Genomic DNA, 23931 nt, shown 5'->3' with positions numbered 1-23931 from the left:
CCAAGTAACTTATTGGAAGAAGCAGTTCTCTACTAATATATATGTTTAATTGTCACATGTGTCTTGGTGGTGTTTCGAATTTTCAACTAAATCAACTCAAGAGTTAATCTCATCCTGGGATTGAATTAGTGCCAAGATGATTTCAACGACGAGGATGGACTGACGGAATACAAACAAGCTGAGGGAAAAACACACAAAGCCTTGAGCTTTAACTTTTGATAAGCCCCTAACACTGCAATCAAAACATCTGCTATCTTAAAACAAGTGACATTGTAATCCCGAAGGACAAAGACTAAATCTCTCTCCCTCTCTTGTAGGAATGATGAGAAAGGATAAAAAACAGAGGTGGCTATTCAAAGGGGAACTTTGATTAAACGGCATGTTGCCTTGCTCCAAACCTCACTAACTAAACCTCCATAACTACACACTAGTGTGACCGATCCCCTTCAATCCACATGCAAAAGCCCCTTGAAAGCACACACATAGCGTGCCAACAGCAGTCTCCAGTTGCAGTCCCCGTGGTTTTATTGTTTGGACAGTTTACAATGTCCACTGATGTGATCAGTTACATCATCAATACGAGTCCTTAGCATGAAACTTTTCTCTTGGTTTTCTCCCTGAAGGCAAAACAGAAGGACTTTGATGACCGGTAGGGTCTCCAATAAAGTTTAGTGCTCTCCATGCTAATAGCAGAGTAACTCTATCCCCCAACACTGCTTACTGCTTTGCTAAAAGTCTGACATACAGGCTGGAAGCTTGTTTACAGAACTAATTAAGTCAAAGCTGTTATATATTAAAAATGGCCAGGGCATTTTAAGAGGCAGCAGTAATGAAAACAGAGTGGCAAAAATTGGTTCACTAACTTGCTCCTGACTCTCTTTTATCTGCATTCAAACTCGAGAGGGGCAGCCATCACCACACTGGGTATCTGGTGGAACTTGGCGAGAGAGAGAGAGAGAACATCTTCTTGCTTTGGATATACAATGTTGCCCACGATCAAACTTTTTCGAAGTATTGAGAGCGACCCCTGTTTATTCTTGGGCAGTATTCTGTCTGCAAAGTGCAGCCAGCAGAGGCTGATGGCAGCAGAACAGATGGTGAACTGAACATGTGACTCTTTTGTTTAATTGTGGATGTGGCTTTTTTCTCATCAGGGAAGACCTGTGGTCAAGGGAGAAGTTGGCTGACTGGGCTCTGCAAGAAAGGACTTTACTTGTATCTCTGTTCAAGTGTTTGAAATGGATCTTTAGAAGTACGTTCCCATACACACTCGACCCTCCCACCCTCTCTCAAAACTATGCATCAAGGGGAATTTTCAGGTATCATTTGCCTTTAACTTTGTGATGAAAGCAAGGGCCTCTAAAAGTGAGATGCATTAGGGCTGTGCCCTTATGCTCAATGAGCATAAGTAAAGGGCCCTCCATGATATGAGTATGACTAGCCCCTCAGTCGTGTATAAGGTACTTCATTTTGGAGTGTTTTCTAGAGAGAGTGTCTTGCTCTCTGCCTCTCTTTAGTGGAGTGTGATATGGAATTATGTTTCCAATAGATGTCCACTGCTGAAGTGAAAAGGTCCACAACAACATGTTGACGGCACAGCCTTTCTCCTGTGAAGAGCTCTTGAAGGAGCAGTAAACCTGGTTGTTGTGATAACTGCTTTTTGAAACCAGATAACAGCAAGCTGTGTTATGCAGAGGTATGATCCCCCTTATAATGTCCATAGCTGGAGGAACAATTCGTTGCAAGTAAATAGTTGAAGAGGTATGAAATAAAGGAGAGGATGGGGAGTTGTCTGTGTGAAGAACAAGCAGGGGAGGAGGAGGTGAACGGAGAAGGATGTGCCTGACACCAAACACACACAGCAGGATAACATTAGCTTCACACAGGCAGCCGGCCTCGCAGCCTTGACCACTGCCAGTGACCAACTCTGGATTACCCTGTACTGTCTGAGCATGTCCAGCTACATGCTGCCTGGGTGGTCTTTCACTGCACCACTCTTTACTTTATCACATAAGGCACACAGCCACATTAATGAGCGTTATAGTGTTTTGCATGAGGTGCATGGTTAAAAGTAACAGATAAATGCATAAAAGAAGGAGTCAAAAATAAAAATACACAATGTCGGCCTCACAGCATAATGACAATGTAAGTTTCAGTAGTTCTTGTGCTGAGTGAAAGCATGCCACGTAGCCCGTCTGGGACCAACTCGTTTCAGAGGCATTTACCAGCCTCTTTCATGTCCCCCACCTCCAGGCTCTTCTCCATCAACAGGACTCATTAGCTGTTGTTACACCCCCCCCCCACCACCACCACCCTCCTTTTTTTTGTTCATTAAGATGTGCTAATTATTCTCCTCCATATTTTAAAGCCCTCCCGATTACCAACAGGCAATTAACATTTGATGAGAGTGATGAATGTTAGTGTGACACAAAAATTAAAGATAAAAAGACAAGAAATATAAAAAACAGCAAAAAGGACGAGAAGGAGAGGCTAACAGAAGTTAGCAATGATATTTACTTTAATGTCTAATTTTTATTGATCCGTGCTATTAAATCCAGACGTATGGCTCATGTTGACTAATTACAGTGAAAAGGATGAAATGTAATCACAGTGGAGGAAGTGAGAGGTGTTAGAGGGCCAAGAGAAACACATTCACTGACCTGGATCTGTTGTTGGAGGAGGTTGATTTTGTGCTGCTGCTGCAGAAGCTGCTGCTGTTGTCTTGCAATCTGGTTGGAAACAGAAATAAAGACGGGAAATTAAATCAATCCCCGTTAAAACTGCAATAAAGAAGAGGAGGAACTAAAATCATGTGATGCTTTTGTTCTCTGTTTGTTGAACAAGTCTATAAAGGAAGTGTGCTGCAGCCCCATGCACAATGGAGATACAGGCTATCCCGGCCAGTTATCGTGTATTAGGATTTGTTTAAAGATGGTGGTAACAATGAAAATACTGGAAAGAAAGAAGCAGATTAATAAGCAAGAAAACTTAATTTCCTTTTACAAAATATAGTTCTTTACCCAAACTGCTGCAAAATCTGACAAATATAAATTTTTGAAACGAACATGAAAATAAACTGCTCAACTTCACAGCCAAAATTAGCGGCGAAAGAGAATAAATGATTCATAGGACAGACGAGCGTGGTTACGACGGAGATAACTGGTGCAGGCGGCGTACGGGTGACAGAGGTCCCCACTGCCCCTGAGTGACGAGCGGGCGCACCGCAATCCTTCTCGTTCCAGCAGTCCCCCTTTCTACATGCGCACTTCATTGAGCATGACAACCTAGTTTTAAGTGTCATTTAATTTTCATTTTTAAATATAATTACAAAGTGTTCACTGTAAGATATCGGCCGTCTGCAAATGTGTCAAGATTAATTTGTGCTGGCTTCCTCACGAGTGTCAACAGTTAATTACTGTGTTGTATCTTGATGGCTTGATGACATTCTAGCTCTCAGCGGGCTCCCTCGCTCTCCCTCTCTCCCCCATCTCTCCCCTTCTCTCTTCCATTTTATCAACATTCTTCCATTTTAAAATAAGATCAAATAAGAAAATATCTTATATCACTCTTCATTTGTGCTGCAATGCCTACAAAGCCGACGGAGTCGAGTGTAGTTTGCAAATGAACATCATTGATTGAAAAAGAAATCAATACTGTTAATGTATTATTAGTGTACTATGACCAAATGCATCACTCCAAGGTATATGGTCTATCTCTTCATTTCCCACATGAAGGTCTGAGAGTGTGCTGAGAAAACTCTGAGTGAACTCCTTGCTGATAATTGACTCATAGCCATTAGGGTGGCTGGTGATAATAAAAGTGTCGCCCGTGTGGATAGTTTGTGTCCTTATTTCTTCCCAGACATTAACACACTTCATGGCCTCTGCTAATTTGCTGATTTGTACAATATGGCTCATTGGCCTGATTCGCGCTGCAAATCTAATGCCAGGCTTGTTCTAATAGGAGTCGATTTATAAGATATAGAGGACTTCCATGTTTAATATAACGTTTAATTCACACATTCCCTCGCATTTGTTAGTATAAGTCATAATAACGTTTTTCCTACCACGCAGCATAAATGTGGGCGAAGGAGCATGACAGAAATATCCGAGGTAATATAGAATATAACATCTCTTAAATTTAATATTATTCCAAATTCTTACCGAGGACCAAGATTTTTATTGGCACATTTCAGGCATGAAATTTAATATGAAATTGAGAGACAAGTGACAGTTTGTTACAAATGTATTTAATGGGGTTTATTATAGAGAGGAGAGGGGAAATAGAGTAAACAAGATTAAAGGAGGAAAGGGACATGTTTTTAAAAGGAAGGGGAGAAAGAAGGAAAGAAGAAAAAGAAAATGTTGCAACGAGTGGCCCTGTAAATGTGAGAAAGGAAAACTGTGAGCAGTTACCTGCTCCTGCTGCTGACGAGCTAACTCCATTTGCTGCCTCTGTTTCTCCATTTGTGAGGCGGCGAGCTTCTTCTGTTCGTCATGGGCAGCCAGAAGCTGCTCTCGCAGGCTGATCAGCTGGGTGATCATTGTGGAGAGCTGGTGCTCCTTTTCTGCTAGGCTCTCCGGAGTACCTAGTGAGTAGGGAGAGAGAGAGAGAGAGATGTCAGGGGTTGAGGATAAACACAAGGTGGAGAGCCTGAGTCATAAACACAGACACAGGTATGTGTTGTGCATAACTGAAAGAAAAAAGTAGTAAGTTCACAAGAGGTTTTGCACTGATAGCCACAGTGTAAGGAAGCCTGTAGAAGGCCTTGGTCATTGTGCACTGTTAAATAAAGAAAAAGTGACCATGCTACACGCACGATCATCACTTTGTGCTACAGAACTATACAGAATTTATTCTACAAAGAAAACAACACAGGCAGGGAACAAACTGCAGTGAATTGAGGAAGTGTTAAGGTCACACATACAGCCTGGAGTTGTCTATTTCACTGTAGCTGGAGTTCACAGCTTTCACGGGAAGAAAGGGAATGAATTGTTCCCGGCACATAGACAAAGAGCTGCAGGGAGCTGTCAAACTGAGGTGGCAGCTTATATCAGATGACCAGTGAATATAAAGAAAGTGTTGCGAGTCAGTGTTGGACTGGCCTCAAAACTGCACAAGATGTTCATCATAAGGAGAACAAACTCTGAGACTCGACACAGAGAGAAGAATGTTTACACACCCAGAATATGCACTGAATGCAGTTTAACAATCATTAAAGAGAGATTTGTATCATACTGACCAACATTTTATTATCTGTGTAGTTACCGTATGCAATGACAGACCTATAGACTTACTTCTCTCTCTTCAGTCACATATCTGCACTGTGTGTGATAGAGAGAGCGGCTCCGCTGCACTGCTCTCTCCCTCCGCCTAATCAATGCTAAGTGATCCTACCATTGACTTACACCGCCAACATAATTGCCAGTGAGAGGCTAGACAGTAACTCACTCTCCTCCCACTGCACTCCTGTGTGACAAGCTGATCTGGGAGAACATACAAGAAAAGAGATGGGAAAAACCGACAGAGGAAAGAGAGAGAGGGGGACAGTAAGAGAGAGCGAGAGAAGGATAAAAGCATACAGATCCAGATAACAGTACAGTGAAGTCTGGCCTGAGGCCAGCAGGAGCTGAATTCTTTCCTGGGTGTCTTCCTCTCGTCTCTGGCCACATCTGTCTTGAGTTTCTCCGAGAGCTCCCAGGGGCCCTCTCCACTCAAACTATTTTAATTTGACTAAACACCTGATTTATTTTATCTCTCCGATGAGGAAAGCCGTTTGTCTTAATAGGGCTTGTCAACCTCCAGAACCCATTCAGGGCAATTTACTGGCAGGCTTGTCTGAACCTCGGCTCGCCTCTCTCTGCCTCCGCTGCCTGCTGCAATGGAAGAGAGCTGCAATTCTCCATTTATCCTCCTAACGAAAAAAAAGCACCTAAAAGCAGCTATTCATTGGGCCTGTGTGCAGTTTCCAAGGCCTGAATTGACTTCTTATTCACCCGACTACACTTGTTGTGAATGGCTTATCTGTAAAATTGATACAATCAGCACCAATTTTATTAACCTTTGGCTGTGTCCATGAAGGAGCTACCTTTTACAGGTCACCAGCAAGATACATCAGTTGTTGTCACAATAAATCACTGCTATCAATACTGTAGCTGGAAGGAGGGAGAGACTCAAGACAGTAATAAAGGAAGACAGAAAGAGAGGAAGAAAGGAGAGAAAAAGAAATTCAAAATCCAGATGAAGATGAGGGCCATCAGACCTCAGGGCTGACTTAGATGACCTTGACTTGGGAACCAAACATCTGGACTCAATGACGCCCGCTCAGCCTGCCTAATTACACATTTCTGATGATCACTCACTAATTTAGGTGTGTCAACACTGTAAAAGCACACAACACTACAAAAATTTACTGCAATGTACAGGACATGTATTTTGTGTTTGTGTGCATGAATGTGCAGGGGGACTTGGTGCTAAGGATTCACTGATGGGCCGGTCTGAGTGTGGAGAGCTCGGTCCTGCCCGGACACCAAAAGAATACTAACAGAGGGCCCATTGTTTTGATGTTGAGCTGAATTGTGGGAAGCTCAAACTGCTCTCTGTACTACAGTTTCGCCTTTCCTCTTTCCTAATTCTAAACTTAATTACTAAACTAAATTTCCTCTTTATTGTCTGCTGAAATATCGACAAAGTTATTCAGAGAAGTGGTGAGGACAATCATTTAAACACAAATTTTGAAAATCTAAATATGAAAACAGAAGAATTTCACCTTTGAGATTGTACAGCTCAGTGGAAAATCAGGCGCATATGTTTTTTGTTGAGTGGTTAGTGTTAAAATCTCTTTCTTCCTGCTTTAAATTATGGATCAGCTTTAAAATGGAGATAAAACTTTTATTGGGTGGTGCAGAAGAGGAGAGTCGTGGTCTGTGTCCGACCAGCCTGCTGACAAAAGAGGCCGTTTCCTGCATATTGCATGGCTTTTAACAGCGGTGGGGCTGGGGTCTGCCCGTTAACATGTCTCCTCACATTGCGCTTCCGATGGCAGACAGACAGCCCAGAGATGCCTTGGCGCTACATAAACCCCAGCAGTCGGCCCAGATCTAACATGTTGTGACATTCTCCTGTTAGACGACTGAAGCCCAGTAGGACAATACCAGCCTGACACAGGAAGAGGATCCCAGGAGTGAACGGTCAAGCTGTGCTGGCACTTTGCTTGTTTTTTTTTTCTCCTCTCAGGCCACCGTGTTAACTTCAGCGATACTAGACTGACACATAGGAGGAGGAGAGGGTACGGCCGTGTTGTTCAGTTTCAGTCCATTCAGCATTCACCTTTTGAGATTCCTGCCTCTTTTAAACGTCACAAAGTAGGGCAGAAAACATCAACGGGTGACTAAATAAATGATAAGAGGAAAACAAGCAGAGCCATGGTTGCTTGGGGAGGGATGGGGGTATTTGAGCCTTGGGGTCTTTGGATAAAAGGCACTTTGTAGGGGTGCGATTTGTTCTGTCCAATACCCACATCTCCCTCTCTCTTGGCTCCCTCCTCTCTGCTCTAATCAAGCAGTCTCTAATTTGGGTTCCAAGTCCAGTACCGGGGAAAAAGAAGGAGGCTTGTTACTTTGAAGAGTCCCGAGTGAATAACACAGATAAAAGATTCAGGCACAAAAAAAAGAAGAAAAGCGAGGGAGGGCGAGGGTGAAAAGGGGGAAAATCACAAGGCACCCTATTCTCTTCCCTTCCTTTGGTTACGACAGCTGAGCCATTATGACCAGATCTGAATTGAGTTTTTTAGCGCCAGAAGACTGGAATTTCTTTGTCTCTCTATCAGTCGGCTATTGTGGATGCTTCCATATGCTGTGAGCCCATCCTAAGTAAATTAAGACTTGTCTAAATGCTACGATTGTACCAAACTGTATCCGCACACAAACCGCACATAGCTAGAATGCCTTGTGTGCTGTGGCTCTCTCTCTATCTGCTCTCTCCTGAAGTGTGTGTGAATGCAGACACGAGTGTGTACAGATGTGTGTTGCGTGCTGCTCCAATCGATAAAAGGTACATGCCTTTGAGTAAATGCACACCTGTGTGAACTCTGCGGTCATCTGACCCTTTGTCCAGTCTTTCTGTGGAAAACACAAAGAGCCAATTGAATAGCAGCTAATGGCATTTTTTTGTACTTTCTTTAGTGTTCAAAATATATTTTTTCCTGCTCAAAGACCTTTCTTCAGAACCATAAAACTGCTTCCACAAAAGCATGAAACGCAAGTCAACCTTTGTACCAATTTCACTTTTATTATATTTGAAACATTTTGTCCTTAGGTCAGAAAAATTTCGGGGATCTACACTGAGAGAAGCTGGAATAACACGAGCCAGCTTTACGATACTCCCTTTGCCTTTAACTACTATACACTTGTTCAGCAAGGCTACACGGCCATATTTGTTTCCAGTAATATGGTGTTAACGTGTCTCCATGCCCTACAACCAAGACAATATGAGCAACAGCTGTTTTACCTGGCTTGCTGCCTCTGCCATGATATAAAAGCTGTTAATCTTGCCAATAAAACCCCATTAACAAGCATGAGCAATGACTCACAAGCACATGTCATCCACTGGCAGCGATGATGCTCAGTCCGCACACTTGAATGTACAGTATAGCAGACAAACTGCCCATCATCTTGTTAAGATCTCAATCATTTAAAACCATTTAAATGTGCTTGAGACTTTCAATAACTTTATGGAAATACTAACGATATCTGGAATCACAAGCTTCTTATATCTATACGTCTGTCTGCATGTGTGTGCATATAAATATAAGTGTTGATGTGATTTTAAGACACTTTTACAGAATCAAAATGATTTAAAAGGCTCAGCAGACAATTTTTTTTAATGATTGGCATATGGAGAGGTTATTAATGAAAGCACACTTCATCTACACTGGTCTTGCTGTTCACACTGAACACTGATGGAGACTAATATTTTGATGATAGAGGGAGCTTCACTCTTCAGTATAATTATGCTAATGTAAAAGCCCCAGCACTTCACTGTCTATCCATGACACTGGACAAGGTACTTCATCAAAGCCAAGATAGAGGCTCGACCCGAACACATTACTCCACAAGGATGCCAGTGACCCTGAAATTAACACTGAAGACAAAAAAATAACTCAGCATAGAAACTTTATTTCTCTTCTATTTCCTTTCACTACTTGAATATGTCATTCTTTGACTTTATAAAACAGTGTGACAAACCAGAGACCCTTGCACCATGAAGGATTTTGTGTGTATGCAAGGATGCATACAGCAAAGATCATTACAGGAAAACGATCTCCAACCCCTCTATTCATCTCTAGCAGCCTTTATGACGATCAGTCTGACCCCTGTGCCCTAAAAATAAAAAAACGCATACACAGTTTTCAAGGTCCGTCTGATACAAAAGCTCTTCAAGCTCTGCAAGACAGTAATGAAGGCAACGGCTTACTGTCTACAAAACCTTGTAAGTGAATTAGGAGTTAGATGTTATCTCATTCTTTTCACAGAACATTTATTCATCACTCTCATCACCTATACGGCTGATAATTAAAGGAAGAAAGAATGTACTTGATTCCTTGGACTGTGCAAACAAGATCTTTTAAAACACTTTCATACTGTTGTGTTCGATGGTATCAACAATGCCTGTGTTTTGTCTGGGTTTAATCCAGATCACAAGTAACAGACTGAAATAGCTGAAGAGGAAGCAAGATGGCTGGGACCTACATGTATTCACAAAGTATATGAGTACCACTTAGTTTACTTGAAGACATTATATATATATATATATATATATATTTACACATACATATAGATACATACACACACACACACACTTCGGTATAACAGCTCTCTCACCTACTTCCCCTTTCTCACATTTATGATCTCCGGTTATTATATATATATCATTTAATCAAGGTTGTGATAAAAAAAACTGTCAAATCTTTCTGTCAAAAAAATATCTTGAATTTGTAGCAGAGATGGTCCTGCCCTACACTTGAAATTGAAGTGAACTTGAAGTCAAAATTCTTTAGACAGCTTTTATGTTTTTATGCAGTAACTTTTACTCCTTATAAATGTTGCCCACAAAAATATACAAAATCACCAGAATTACATTATTTTTTACAACGTACATGAATTAATCAAATAATACATAAGTATGATTCAGTTGCTTAACTGAATTAAAAGCTTTGGAACGGGTTATGGTAACTGAAATTGAATGAAAAGTTTGAACATTGACAAAGAGAAGTCAGTTCCTTTGGACAATAATGCATGATTTCCATGTAATGCCCAGAGGAATGTAAACTTGCTCTGAAGCTACTGATGAAATCTGATCTGTTCATGTCTGAATAATGTACTGGTATTCATTTATGTACTGTATTCATTTACATCCTTGGTACAGACGTAGGTCAGTGTTTCATGGCTATGAAGATACAATTTGCTTTTGCTTTACTTTCATTTTATAAATTAAAAAAAGTGTTTTTGTCAGCACAAACAATCTTTTCAAATGAAAGCAGGCTTCATGTGATTTTTTGCACGAAAGTATTAATAAAAATGAATCTAAACTAAAAAAATCTTCAAAGTATCACGCTTCCTTCTTAAAAATCTTAAAGTAATAAAATTATAAAAAAGTCATTTATGAAACAAACCGTGACAAGAGAATACAATTCAATACACAGACGGAGAACTCTATCCCACACACACTTACACTCATACAAACACAAACACACATGAGGACAGCACTTCCTTTTTTACCTCCATCGCCACAAGCTAAATTCCTCAATTCATTAGAGGAGAAAAACACACAGTCCAACACTCTCATACATTCATCTGGCAAATGTGGCCTGAGGAATAATGATTTACTGTGGCTCATATTTCACCTCAGTGCACAGGGCAAACTGTTGACTGAAGTGTTGTGGAGAAAATGCTAACTGAGGCATTTTTTTTTTTTTTTTTTGACTGGAGCAACTGGACAGATACTGGTTTGTGCTGTTTGTGGGTATGTTTTTGTATGTTTGGGTAAAATATTCCATACATAATACTGATATGCATGCAAGCCATTTAACGTCTGAAATATGCAATTTATTTCCTATTTATTTCTTGTATCCCTGGAAAACATGAGGACTGACATTGTGCTGTGTATCTCAAGTGGCATCAAAACCTCACTGTATAGAAACCATTTAGGATACAGTTAAATTTTAAAGTGAATAATCGTGTTTTGAAGCTAACCCGTACGGCTGAACAATATGGGCTCTGTGTTCACACAGTGGTCTCCTTTCTGTCTGTGCAGGAGGAAAGCCAGCACAGGTAGGGCCAGCATCGAATCAGTCTCAGCTGCCGCCCTTCCCTGCCCTGTGTTCTCCTCCTAAAGAGCTTCCACTTATCTGCCTGCCACAGGACTGTCTGCGTGCAGCCGACCACTGTCATGTAGACACCATTCTCAAATTGATTGTGACAGTGCAAGAGCTCCCCGATTTTCCTGCTTCAGAATTCAAGCTGCCATGTCAACGCTTATGTACAATGCTAAGCTTTTTTCTTATTTTTTTATGTATATTTTCTTTAGTAAATTCCAAGAGAAATGAATACAGCTTGTGTTCCAATTTAGTAAACTACACATTTTCCTTCAGTTTGAGTAAATGCTTGAGCATTTTGCTTTTTTTTTTTTTCCTCCCAATGGGGGGCCGGGAAACTGGCACTCAGCAGGGAAACTTAAATAGCTCTGTTGAGTATGAGGCTCAGAGACCCTGCACAGAGCAAGCATGCAACACAGAGCAACCTTATCTGCCATAGGGACACTGTGTACCACAGTTGACACAATATATGTGTGTACGTACATATATACACAGTGCAACAATGCATGTGCTATATGTGTCCTAAATCACGTAATGAAAAGGGGCTTTGCATCTTTTTAAAAGAAAAATCTCTTTTGAGGTATATAATTATAAATGTCAACTGTAAGTATCCACGTCTTAAATCTTTTTCTCTGTCTTGCTCTCTCTCTCTTTGCACTCCTCCTTCCACCTTGCCTCCTATTATCTGCTACTTTCTGTGGTTTGGAGCCCTTCCAGCCGGCCTCCCTTTCTTGCTCTGTGGTTTTGTTCAGAGATTTCATCTCCCTCTTCATCGTTCCTGCAGATTGACAGCTAAGCTCAGGTATGAAAACAAACAGTTAGCTCTGGAATCGACGGGTGAAAAGAAATCCGCCACTAATGCTCCTTCACAAACTCTCCTTTTTCGCCTGCCCTGATGCTAAGCCCTAACAGCGTACAAGGAAAGGCAGATGGAGATTTGAAATCATTAACCCTTAATAACACCGTTCTACATATCCGGTTTAAGTACACTGCCTCTACTGGATTACTTACTCTAAAAAATGTCTTTACCTCGGAAGCAGCACATTATGTAGCCAAACACCCACATGTCAGTAAGCTATAATTAGAGATGTGTCATCTGTAAGAGGTAAATGGTAGGTTGGGTTAGCAGACCTTGAAAAGCAAGCGTCTGATGTTGTTGATACAATTGTTTTGCTTTGTTTGTTTACTGTACGTGCGTGTTCACCTCAACAAGATAAAGTATTCGGGGCATGTTTGAACACAACTGCAGTAAAAGAATGTCTTTCTTTTTCGAGAGGTAAAAGCCTTGGGTCAAATTCTGTCACACCTATTGTTTTTCATTTGGAGACGAAATGATTTGCTCACTAGTCAGATTCCTCTACTTGCCGCTGCAGTAACACAATCCCTCGTCTTTCAAGGTTTTGAGGTTTTGGAACAATGCTGAAAGGTAGCCTATGAGGTGCTCGGTGTAATTGGTTGAGGAATCTGTTAGCGATCAGTAAAGAATATACAAGGCCGCTTTGCCAGTAGGTGCTGCAGTGTTTATCTGCATGTCAGCCTTTAGTCCCCACTTCCTTTCATTCATTTAAAACCTACAGGAATGTTTGCCTTTTGTACTGGTTTTAACCTAACAATTAATGGGACCTCTGATTCATCATAACACTTTAGATCTTAATCATAAGGTGTTTTCTGCTTGGTACCTTTGTTTGTGTTTTAATTAGGCGGACCTTGTGCGTCTCCAACCCTGGGCTCCTTTTTAATTGCCCGTATTTACATCAGGCAGACATCAAACGCGGAGAGAGAGAGACATTTGTAAGGGGGAGCACAAAGCAGCCCTTTGAAATGTCTACAGTCATATGAAATGGCATGCTAATTAAAAATCTAAGGCTGCCACTGTGATAGGAGAAGCATTTATATTGGTAACTGTGGTGTATAGACTGTCTCCATAACTCATCAACAGACAGAGGCCATAGTGTTTATTATCAGACTCCCTGCCTGTTTACAGACCACCAAGTAACCTTCCCGTTCCCATTCATCAAACAGAAGAAATGCCCTGCCTGTAATTTAACAGACCAGCTTTCAAAAGGCTAAATCATTTTAAACATTTTACCCAGTGCACTTTGATCTACAGTGGCATACAGTACACTAGGGCAGGTACAATGAATCTAGTTTACCAAGCAGTGATTTATCCTTCAGTTCATTAAGGTTATTGCCAATGAATATACTTATTAGAACATTCAACTGGCTTTTTTTTTTTATCCCTCTTCCTCCACAAGTGTAATTCAATAATTAAAGTTTTATTTATGTATGACATCCATACATCTTTTATATAAGAGACAATTAAGCAAATTATCAAATCACCTTCTTTACAGAGCTGTGAAAAAGTCCTTATGAAATGTTATTAAAAACCATTTAAGTGTTACATTGAGAATATATAGAGTGTATATTGTCGAGGTGGTTTCTAAGAAATGAAAAACGAAACTGAAGTAGTTGTCTAATGATCGGTGAGGGAGAGAGCAGGAGCCAGTGACAGCCTGGTGTTATCAGCCAGCTGGTATTGTGCTCTGCCGTGCTGTATAAACACACCAGCTCTCAGTAACAGTCAGTGCTAAGGACTGAGCAGCAGCCCTGCCCATCCTCGGCCCACCTTCGCCCTGTCATAAACACAGACTTTTTGGGGGGAGTGCTTCACCGTGCTGCACTTGATACGCCGTGCGGGGCGTTCACTGTCAGAGTCAAGACATTCCACTCAAACGCAGGCTTACTGAGGAGACGACTCAGCACCGTCTCCTCTCCTCTCCTCTCTTAACGGCTTCTCTTCCCTCAGCTCGGCCATGCTCTGTTTACATCAAGCACGCTTTGGGTCCAACAATTACCAGAGTGGCATGGACGTACCGCATGTGCCAGAGAAGAGTAGCAAGTGCTCAGGGTCGTCCAACGGGACAACAACTGTAACCAGCTGACAGGCACATAGAGGCTCAGAATGGGTCTAAGTGGACTGGAATTTTGAAGACAGCGCTTTGGACAGAGTCAGGCATTCCAACAAAAGATAAGCGAGGAGAGAAATGAATGAGGAGGGCAGCCAAAGGCCTTTGTTTTATTTCAGAGTACAAGGCGGTGTCTGAGATTATACAGTCCATAGATAATGTATGTCTGATAGGAATGAGGGACTTGTTAACACGGCTCGGTGCTTGTGTTGTAGCGTGTAGTCCTACCTTTGACTTCTGCCAGCAGTTCACTGGTGTTGAGCCTCTCCATCTTCTCTTTCCAGTCTTTAGAAAGAAGTTTCTCCATGCATGAGGAATCTGAAAAAGACATGGAAAAAAAAGAAGTATAAAGCAATTTGAATGAAAGATAAGTCCTTGTAATGTTTTTCATAATTATTGGATATTGCTCAGAATGTGGTTCCTGTTTTTTATAGTTTCGTGGATGTTATAAATCTCTAAGTCTATTCGCTTAAATGAAAATTAAAGAAAGTCAGTGCCTCAGTCGAAAGAGGGGTATTTTATTTGATGGTATTGCGCAGCGAGCATTAAAAGAGGCTCAGCCTGACAGTAGAAAGATGAGCTAAGGGTGGAGTGAGGAGGGAAGCAGGCATTGTGGGGATAGCGTAAGGGCAGAGACGCACATTAAGTGGGAGGCAAGGAGTGAGACTGGGTACGTCCGAGCGTTCACATGGCTGCCAATGATGAAAACAATTAACATTTGTCCAGCAGACAATGAATCAGAGGAGGAATGGCTGCAATCTGCCATGCTGTCGCTGGGGTAGCTGATAAAGAACACGCTGGGCCGGCTGACCCGGGCCTCCACCATCCCTGCACTGCTTAGGGGTCAGCCTGTTCCCATCAAACACCAGCAGCACAAGAGAGCCTCCACCTTGAGCCACTGTCTCCACCAACTCCTCCAATGTGAACCAGATCAAGACATGCAGCTACTCCCCCCATTAAGTCTGATAAAACCAGCAGCAATGCAATTATGGGACAACAATTGTTGTACTACTCCTAATGCCTATTTGATGAACATAAAACGGCTGTGCTGATTTCAATAGAAAGTGTCCTCAGGTTTCATATAGTGCCTGAGGATGATATAATTTGCGCTGGAGCAAAATGCAAACCACAACATATGCACTAATTATGACCACAAAGCCCTGGGGCGCCACAATGAATAGTTCAACCACATATCTAACAGTTAATCATTCATGATCATAGTTCTGGCAACAAAAGGATGCAATTCATAAGCATGTAAATATTTCAATCGTTGCCACCAAGGAGGTTTTTCTCAGTTTGATGTTGCCATCATGTGTTTTTGATTCCTCATAATGTGAAACACAGAAACAAGAGGAAAGACTGAGAGGGCCTGTCAAAGCAATTTTTTGGACTTTTCCAGTTTCACTCTTATCATCCTTGACATCAAACAAAGAGTCGATTTATACAGTTGAGAATGTATACAAGTGTTGTTTCCTTTTATCCGCCTGTAACATCTCTTGCACCGACCAAACACCATTCTGACAAACACTCACTTCAGAGGAACTGGGAGTAACAGGGAGTCAGTAGTTCTTGTGGCCTTGTTTAAGGATGGCTCTCAGAGAGATCAAGCAGAGTGACCATTTTGTTTGATTGTCCACTTCCTCCAATGTGATGGGGGTCGACAGGACATCTTCCAGCTTAGGGTCATTATAACATTACTTCTGCTTTATTGACTTTCCAATTCCCAACTCACAGTTTGTCCCCTTGACCCCAAGACAGGGAGAGAGAAAAGGCTGCATGTGTTGTGTGTGTTTGTGTGTTTTAACTCCCCCTGTGGTACAAAGATCACAGATCTTAAAACAGGGGTTAAGGGCGGGGGGGAGTAGCAGAGCTCAGCTCTTCTTCCCTTCTCCTCACCCCTGGGTGAGACAGCTTCCTCTCCGGGATCAACAAACTCCCCTCAAATCATAATCCTCAGACAAACAGAACAACATCAGTGCATGACATGTTCTCCCCTACAGCACGGAAAAGACTTAGTTTTACAGAGTTGTAAAGGGGAATTAAACAAATGCAGTGAACATATGTTAATATGCACACATATGCTCCCTCACACACACACAACCATATGTACATACACACACTTTCATCACAGATGCTGCTCCAGCACTTGATCATTAAGGAATGCACCAACTGTTGGAGATAATGTGGTGCCAGCTTCCATTCTACTCCAGTCCTCCCCCTCCTTTCCACCTCCCTCCCAGGAGAGCTGCCGCTCCCGCACTTCTCCATCCCTCCGCTGGGCCAGACACGACCTGCCAAGTCCTCCAACAGGAGAGACTACAGCTGGAATGCAACGCTGTCCTCCCTGCCTTCCACCTGGGAGAGGTGAATAATGACCTGGATTAGTCTATAAAATAACTCTCAAGCATCTTTCAGTGTTCGAACAGCGTTGACAAAACAGGCAACCAAAAATGGATTCGGTGAAAGCGGAGCAACTTTTTGCGCAGGCGTGCTCAAGAAAAACAGTAAATGAGTCAGATGTCTGGCTTTTTTCAAAGCACCCTTCCACCGCCTAGTTTTCAGAAGAATTTAGATTAATGGGAGGAATGCTATTTCAGTTTCTGAAATGTCTGTTTTTTCTGGAGAAATTGTAAATGCCAATGGACACACTGGTTAGTTTCAACATAATAATTACTGTCAAGTTATGACACAGAGAATGTCAAAAATTGATACACGCTGAACTCACTTATTATTTCTGAAACAAGATTCACACTTCACGGATTTGCAAGTAAACAGCAACAAAATTATTTAAGACAGTTGGTGCAGAACTTCTTGAAGTTTTTGTAAAGAGGAGTTTTCTGCTCTTGTCCTTTCAAAGTAGGACATCACATACTGGGGAATTAGCTAAAACAAGAGAAGAGTCCAATGAGTTTATTTTTATTTTCCTATGGGGGCTCTTAAATCTCTCGCACCCCCACCCCTTCCATTTCTTTTCCTCCCCCCTCTCGAGATAAAATGCTCTGTGGCTGGGGAGCAGGCCATTCAGCTGGGATGAGAATGGAATGAAAACAATAGCCCTTATCAGGCTCTTATTTACATTTTCCCAGCGTCCCTGCAGTAGACAGCTTGGCTTGTCACCAAGCCCAGATCGCCCCACTGGACCCAGACCAACTTCCTCCAGCCCCAGCGATTCCAATGGTCCCTATGGACCCTTGCCTGGCACAGACCCCCTCCACTCTGCAGCTAGCACAGATAGCAACATACAAGACAAAACTACTGGAGTGTGTGTCCAAGACGTGTTCCCATTGAGAGAGGAATGGTTTCTGGACTACTAAGCCCGTCTGGGTCTCATTGTCTCTTCTCTGGGGCTGCTGCTGTATAGCTGGAAAAATGCCGTGAAGCCTTTCCCGAGATTTTTTTGAGAGTATCCAAGTGGCACTCAGAAGAAAGTGAATAGTCGTCACTGATTTAATTCTGCCAAATTCAACATGTTTATCTCCTATCAGCGCTGTCATCGCTGGTGTACAGCATCCTTGTGCAGGTATTCTGTGATCTGATTGATGTGGGTGAACAGGCGCAGGGATTGAGACACCTAAAGCTGAGATGAGTTGGCTAGATTAGGCTTTTTCTTACTGTATTAAAAACAAAGCTAATGATCCTCATAAATCTCAACAAAGGAATGTTTCTAGCTTGATGTGTGACATAAACAAAGCTTTCAGCACCTGGCAGTCGGTGCTGCCAGAATATCATGTTCAGTATAAACCACAGGAGTGAAGCAAAGAGGCAGGTTACCACCAGCTATCTGTCCTGACACCGACAGTCTCAAGGGAAAATGTCTTTCCCACTTATATTTCATACCGTCTGATGTTTTAATGCAGCATTAATAAACTGAATTTATTTTTTATTGTTCGCACTAAGTGAGACAAAACACTTTTATTAAATTGAGTGCTAGTTAAGCTATAAATGCCTGTGGTTGAGAGGCGAAGGTAGGGGAAAGTCATTTGCTAATTTATGTTTTTATTGCTGCTCTAAACAGAGTAGTTCATTCAAATGATCATTGCAAACTGTAGAAAAGCTCAAATCGCTGAGTGGAACACCAAATAGACAAATAAACACAGCTTCAAACAAATCAAGTCTTGTCACTTCGGAATTGGATTGGACAGTAATAAAGCCGATCTTAAAAATTCATGACACACTAATTTTCAAATTGCTCTCCGGATTGCAGTAGAGATATGAAGTCCAGTGTGTATATTAAAGTTAGCAAATATACCAGGGCCAAAAAAGGACTGTCTTCACTTTTACATATCAATGTTTTGAATCTCTAAAAGGTTTAAACCACTAAATGTGTTGATGCAACGAAACACGCCGTCATGTTTTCAAAAGACATGCCTCAGAGCACAAAAAATGGTTTGTTACAACATGCAGCAATTGGTATTTTATTACCCTGTGTTGTCAGCAATGAAATCGTTTCAACTGTCTGCTACCACATTCTGAGCTTCTCCGTGTGCACTATTCTCCCGGGAGAAAGATGATCCTCGTGTTTGAGTGTTTGTTGTGTTGAAAAGCAGTTGGCAGAGAAAAGAGGGCTATCTAGCAGAGTCAAATTAGCCATAAGTCATGGATAACAGACTAAGAGACCTCCCCTTTAGCATTGGCCTTGTATATCAGTTGTCCCAGCCTCAAGGGGAAACGTGTAATTACCAAATCAATGATCAACTGACACTGACCATATAAATAATTTCCTACCAAGAATGCAGAGGCCCGTACTGCGAGGGGAATAGAGAAACGACAGTGGGGAGGAGTCGGGGAAACAGGAAATAGGGTTTAGAGTCTCTAAACAAGCTTCAGCTTGAATTGAGCACATTTTTTTTACATATTGTCATAATCCATTTATAGTAGACCAAAACCTCCACAGAATACTAAACTTGGCATTAAGAAGATTTATGAACTGCAATAACAAAACTGAAGAATGCACCATTTAAAAACATATAAAGATTGACTCTCTAAGCAATGACATGAAATTGAAATTATTACACATATTGCTCAAGTACTGCTCATAATAATACAAATCACTGTTAAAACTAGAGTGGAGAAAAAAAGGGGGAAAATCAGTTTCCGATAAAAAATAATGCAACTACAAAAAGTATGTACTGTATAATTGTATGAATCCTGACCTACCAGTGAACAATATCATGTCCTGCATATTTTTACAATGAATATGTTGATGAGGAATAAAAAAGTAACTTTTTCCCTTGCGGATCTCGTCAGCAACATATAGTCATATAATAATATATGTTGATGACTGTAGCCTGGTGATGCTTTGCTAAAAGCTCTAATGAAGTAAGCAGTGGGACGAGGAGCATCCACCAACGGTTAGTTTGAAAATTACACAAATCATCTTTATCTTGCAATAATTTTTAGAGCCGTAAATTATGTATTAATGACTCCCCTATATGATATCGGTGTTTTTGATTTACTACCTTATATTGACTGTATCAAGAGATTACACGTGTAAAAAAATGTCTGAATTCTAAATAAGAAAGATGAAGTGGGATGTCTTAAATAGCTCCTAAATTTCTCTCCTATATTCAGTGTTAGATACAGTATATTACTTTAATTCATGCATAAATTTGTATCCCAGAGATAAAACTCTGAATCTCAGTCAGACAATGATAGGCTGACGTCTAATTTCCCATCCACTCTGCACTGCACGGGAAACAAATCAAAAGTCGAGATTGATAAAAAAGAAAATGACTGTGACACACTCCAAGGAGTCCTTTGAATATCTTAATCACAGACACACTAAAAACAAGACCCCATCATCACAGCAAATAAAACATAATAATTACAAGAGGCAGGCAGGGAAGTGAAATGCAGAGAGAAAACATGTTTTTGTCATTCAGCCGGTAGTCCCTGAGACAACAGCTGTTGGATGCTGCAAATACTCCTGAAGTCTCCATAATCATGGCGTTATTGAAGTGAGGACAAAAAGGGCACTAATTGCAAGGGAGCAATCGGAACGCAATAGGTTACACACCCGGGTGATGTCGCACAATGCAAACGCTAAAGAGGGAGCTGGGGGGGTAAAAAAAAACATTCTGAGCACAACAGTGCGTTGTCGCTCATTTTCAGGCAATTACCTTTCCTCGTTGTCAACCGTCTTAATAACCTCTACCATTTCCAGAAGACTTTTTGGTGCAGTTAAATAATTCCAGCTTTTTAATATGTAATTACTAGTGCTGGCATGCATAAATAAAAAGGTCCAGACATGTCAGTGTATTGTGGAGCACCTGCACCTCGTGGAGGGCTTTCTTTAACTGACACCTAATCATTATTCCACTTGGTGAACATCTAGTCACCTTTAGACTCTCCTGTTTGGTCATGTAAACACTTGCTATAAATACATCAGAGAGAACCTGGAGATGTGCCTCATCTGAGGCTCTGACATGTTTCATACTACATGTACATACTTCTTACTGTACCTCAACTCAGAGACATCATATCTCACTAAGTGCAAAGACTTGGTGTTAATGTCTAGAATGAGTCATAGGTCAGTTGTAGTTTTTCTTAGTTTGTGTTTTTGCAAATATGAGTTTGAGAAGCTTCTTTGTGGAGGCTGACATTGGATCAAAAGTCTTACCGTAGTTTGTATTCAAGGAATCAATTCAGTTCAATTCAGTGGGCTATTTTCCTCTGCTTTGTTTCTTTGAATGAACATTTTGTGGTTACTTCCAGCAAATTAAATTTTATCCCTTGTTTTTATTCCATTAGCAACTGCAAGGCTGCAAAGTTAAATGCCAATTGGACCGAAAGACCTCGACATTTACACCCACGGGTTGAAACTATTAAAAACGGTGTAAATACGTAGGAAAAAATTAGATGCAATTTGCAGGTAACTTTTGATTATTTTAGCTTTTTCCTCAGGCAGCAAAACACGCTGGCCTGCGTGACCAGGAACTTCTCCCTTATCCCTCGCCTTTATCTGCACTGACCAATGTGTTAATCCCACAGTGTTGACCTGGCCATTCTAGGAAGACGTATACACACACACAGCACCCTGACCTCTCTAAATAGGACACGTGTCTATCAAGCATATATGAATTAACCATCCCCGAGGGGCTTCACCTCCTGAGCTGAGCAGCATGTGACCTCTCCCAATCCATTTTACTGCGGCACTCTGTGGCAATCAGGCTTGAATTATTAAAGTGAGCAGTGAGCAATGATCAATTCATTGCGGCCCTTGCTCGCAGACTGCCCGGCCGTACTTCAGCAGAAATGACATTGAGAACACTTGAGTATGCTTCCAGACAATGCACATAAATGTGAAATATGTCAGACCCAATATGTCAATAATCATAACTGTACAGGCTGAGGCCATGTCCAGGCTAATCCTACAGAAATGCTGTTAGGTGACATTGGGGTAAGCAGGTTTCCATACTGTGAAGCCTTACAAATGCTTCCCTGAGAGAAAGGGTGGGAGAAGTTAAAGGGCTGACGTCACAGACTTCTGTACCTTTCTTCCTTGTATAAAGCCTTAAGTATTAATCTGGGCGTATTAACATATCTTGAGGATACACTGCTGAAGACTTGTAGGCCTTGCAGGGGCCAATGGGCCAAGATTCAAAGTCAAACTTCAGCCTCTTATCTACTCACAAATTAGAGACACGTAAAGACAACAGCGAAGAAGTTGAAAGAGGAAAAGATTGCAGGAAAGTATGCAACTCAAGGAACCTGGAAGTAGGGGGAGGGCAAGGGGAAAAAAATCCAATCAAAACTTCGTGAGGAGCAGATGAGGAGCCAAGATAAACCAGTACTCAGAGCCCCCAAAACTGCAATCTCCCCTTAAGCCGGAGAGTGGCAGCTGGCAGAACAGCTGGTGAATAGGATTAATGTCAGAAGAATGAAATAAAACTCAACATATGTCCGAGCCTGAGGTGTTGGGACTGTGCGTGATTGTGCCCCCGATGGATGCCATGTGTGCATCTGGAAGGAGCTGCTGTGCTGCTCCGCTCTCTACTCCACAAGGTCACTTTTAAGAACTAGGACCATTAAATGCTTGGATAGCAAAATGAACTTTTCATTCCCTCTCCTCTCACATTCTTTGCTTTAAAGCCTTTATTCAGGCAGCAGAGGGAGTCTATTGAGCGTAGCTATCAATACAATGCACCCTGAAACTCAACAGGGAAACAAACAATTGCTATTTTGATTAAACTTGGGAGGACCAAATATTGTATGTATAAGGAACCAGACAAGGTCAAACAGAAGTGGAGGTTTCATTCAAATGGAGAAAGATAAAACACAATTGAATTTAATCCTTGGTAATTCTTATTTATACATGTTTTTGGTTTTATTATAAAATCAGCCTAATAAAGCCCTTTATATAGCACAGCACCTTGGTATATCTCAAGTGCAACATTTGTTAATTTATTTTTTTGACTAGATAACAATAGAGCAAGAAAGTAATGCATAAATGCAGTAAGAGAGAAAAAAGATGTTTCTGGTTTACTAGAAAGAAAAAAGTAGACATTACTTCTGGAATCTTAGCCGATGCTGATGAGGGGATCAGCACTTGGGAAGACGAACATTACAAGGAGAAATTTGTGGACTTGATTTCAATTTATAATTTCCATTTGATGTCGGTAATCATTAGGGTCCACACACTGTAATAAATTATAATAATTTCACACAAAAATTAAATTACTGGGTACCTTGCATCGGAGAGATTTTTTTTTGGGTACCCTGCAATTTAACTGTCAGATATAAACTTGCCTGCTAATCAATGCTCCAAAACATTCACATTTATTCATCTATGTTAAATTAATAGACGTGTGAAGAAAACGTGGAGTACTGTGATCATGGCTGTTCAGTGTGATTTAGTAAATTAATGGGTGTCTGACTCTACAAGGACAAAAAGAGACTAATAGGATCCACATGAATGCATTACAATTTGCACTGAAGCCAAGTGTCGGGAACAGACATCGAAACTTTATTCCATCATAAATACTGGACGACGGCGATGCGCTTCAGAGATTGAACCATAACATGAGACATTAAAAAAGCACAAATTACAAGAATAAGCAGGGTAATATACTGTACGTTTGGTAATCGGGCATACTGTAAATGTGTTTAAATTTTGCTCAAGTGTGTGCGTGTAAATATCCTCCGGCTATATTCTATATTCTAATTTCAGTTTTAGTAAATTACGTATTTTAAGGGTAAAAACAGAAAATCGAAACTCACAGCGAAGGTATTATTAATTTCATCTTCTGCAGTTTTGCTCTCTCATTTTCAAATAGTAATTAAAGTCATTCATTGAATCTCACAGCCAACTTTATTTACTAAGATGCCAAAGTTCAGGATGCACACACGCTGCTTACTGGACTGTAAGACCAAAGGTCGCTATTTTTAGCTTGTGTTATTCGTTCTCAGAAAAAAAGGGGGATACATGCACACACTCTTTCTAAAAGTTTCAAGAATTAGTAGACATCTCTTTTGGGTCTGTTGTAACACTGTGTCATCAGGCACGGATTGACCTTGATGTAATGCAGAGTGTCAGGTCAGTGTTTAAAATGCTAAATTAAAACTCAGAGAGAAAGCAACACAGGGCAGCTA

General features: G+C 41.2%; 1 protein-coding gene across 1 annotated transcript in view; it reads right to left on the bottom strand.

The window, feature by feature from the left end:
* The window catches only part of sox6 (SRY-box transcription factor 6), a 137629-nt gene that overhangs the window by 54587 nt on the left and 59111 nt on the right, over positions 1 to 23931 (bottom strand). The window contains exons 6-8 of the mRNA XM_073464063.1: positions 14569 to 14658; positions 4416 to 4588; positions 2661 to 2729 (exon numbers count right to left, since the gene is read on the bottom strand). Of these exons, the coding sequence (XP_073320164.1) occupies positions 2661 to 2729; positions 4416 to 4588; positions 14569 to 14658 (332 nt within the window). The remainder of the gene's footprint in view (positions 1 to 2660; positions 2730 to 4415; positions 4589 to 14568; positions 14659 to 23931) is intronic.

Source organism: Pagrus major, chromosome 4 (assembly GCF_040436345.1).
Source record: "Pagrus major chromosome 4, Pma_NU_1.0".
Taxonomy (NCBI): domain Eukaryota; kingdom Metazoa; phylum Chordata; class Actinopteri; order Spariformes; family Sparidae; genus Pagrus; species Pagrus major.
The sequence above is the reverse complement of the archived record's forward strand: the minus strand, read 5'-3'. Positions and strand labels throughout refer to the sequence as shown.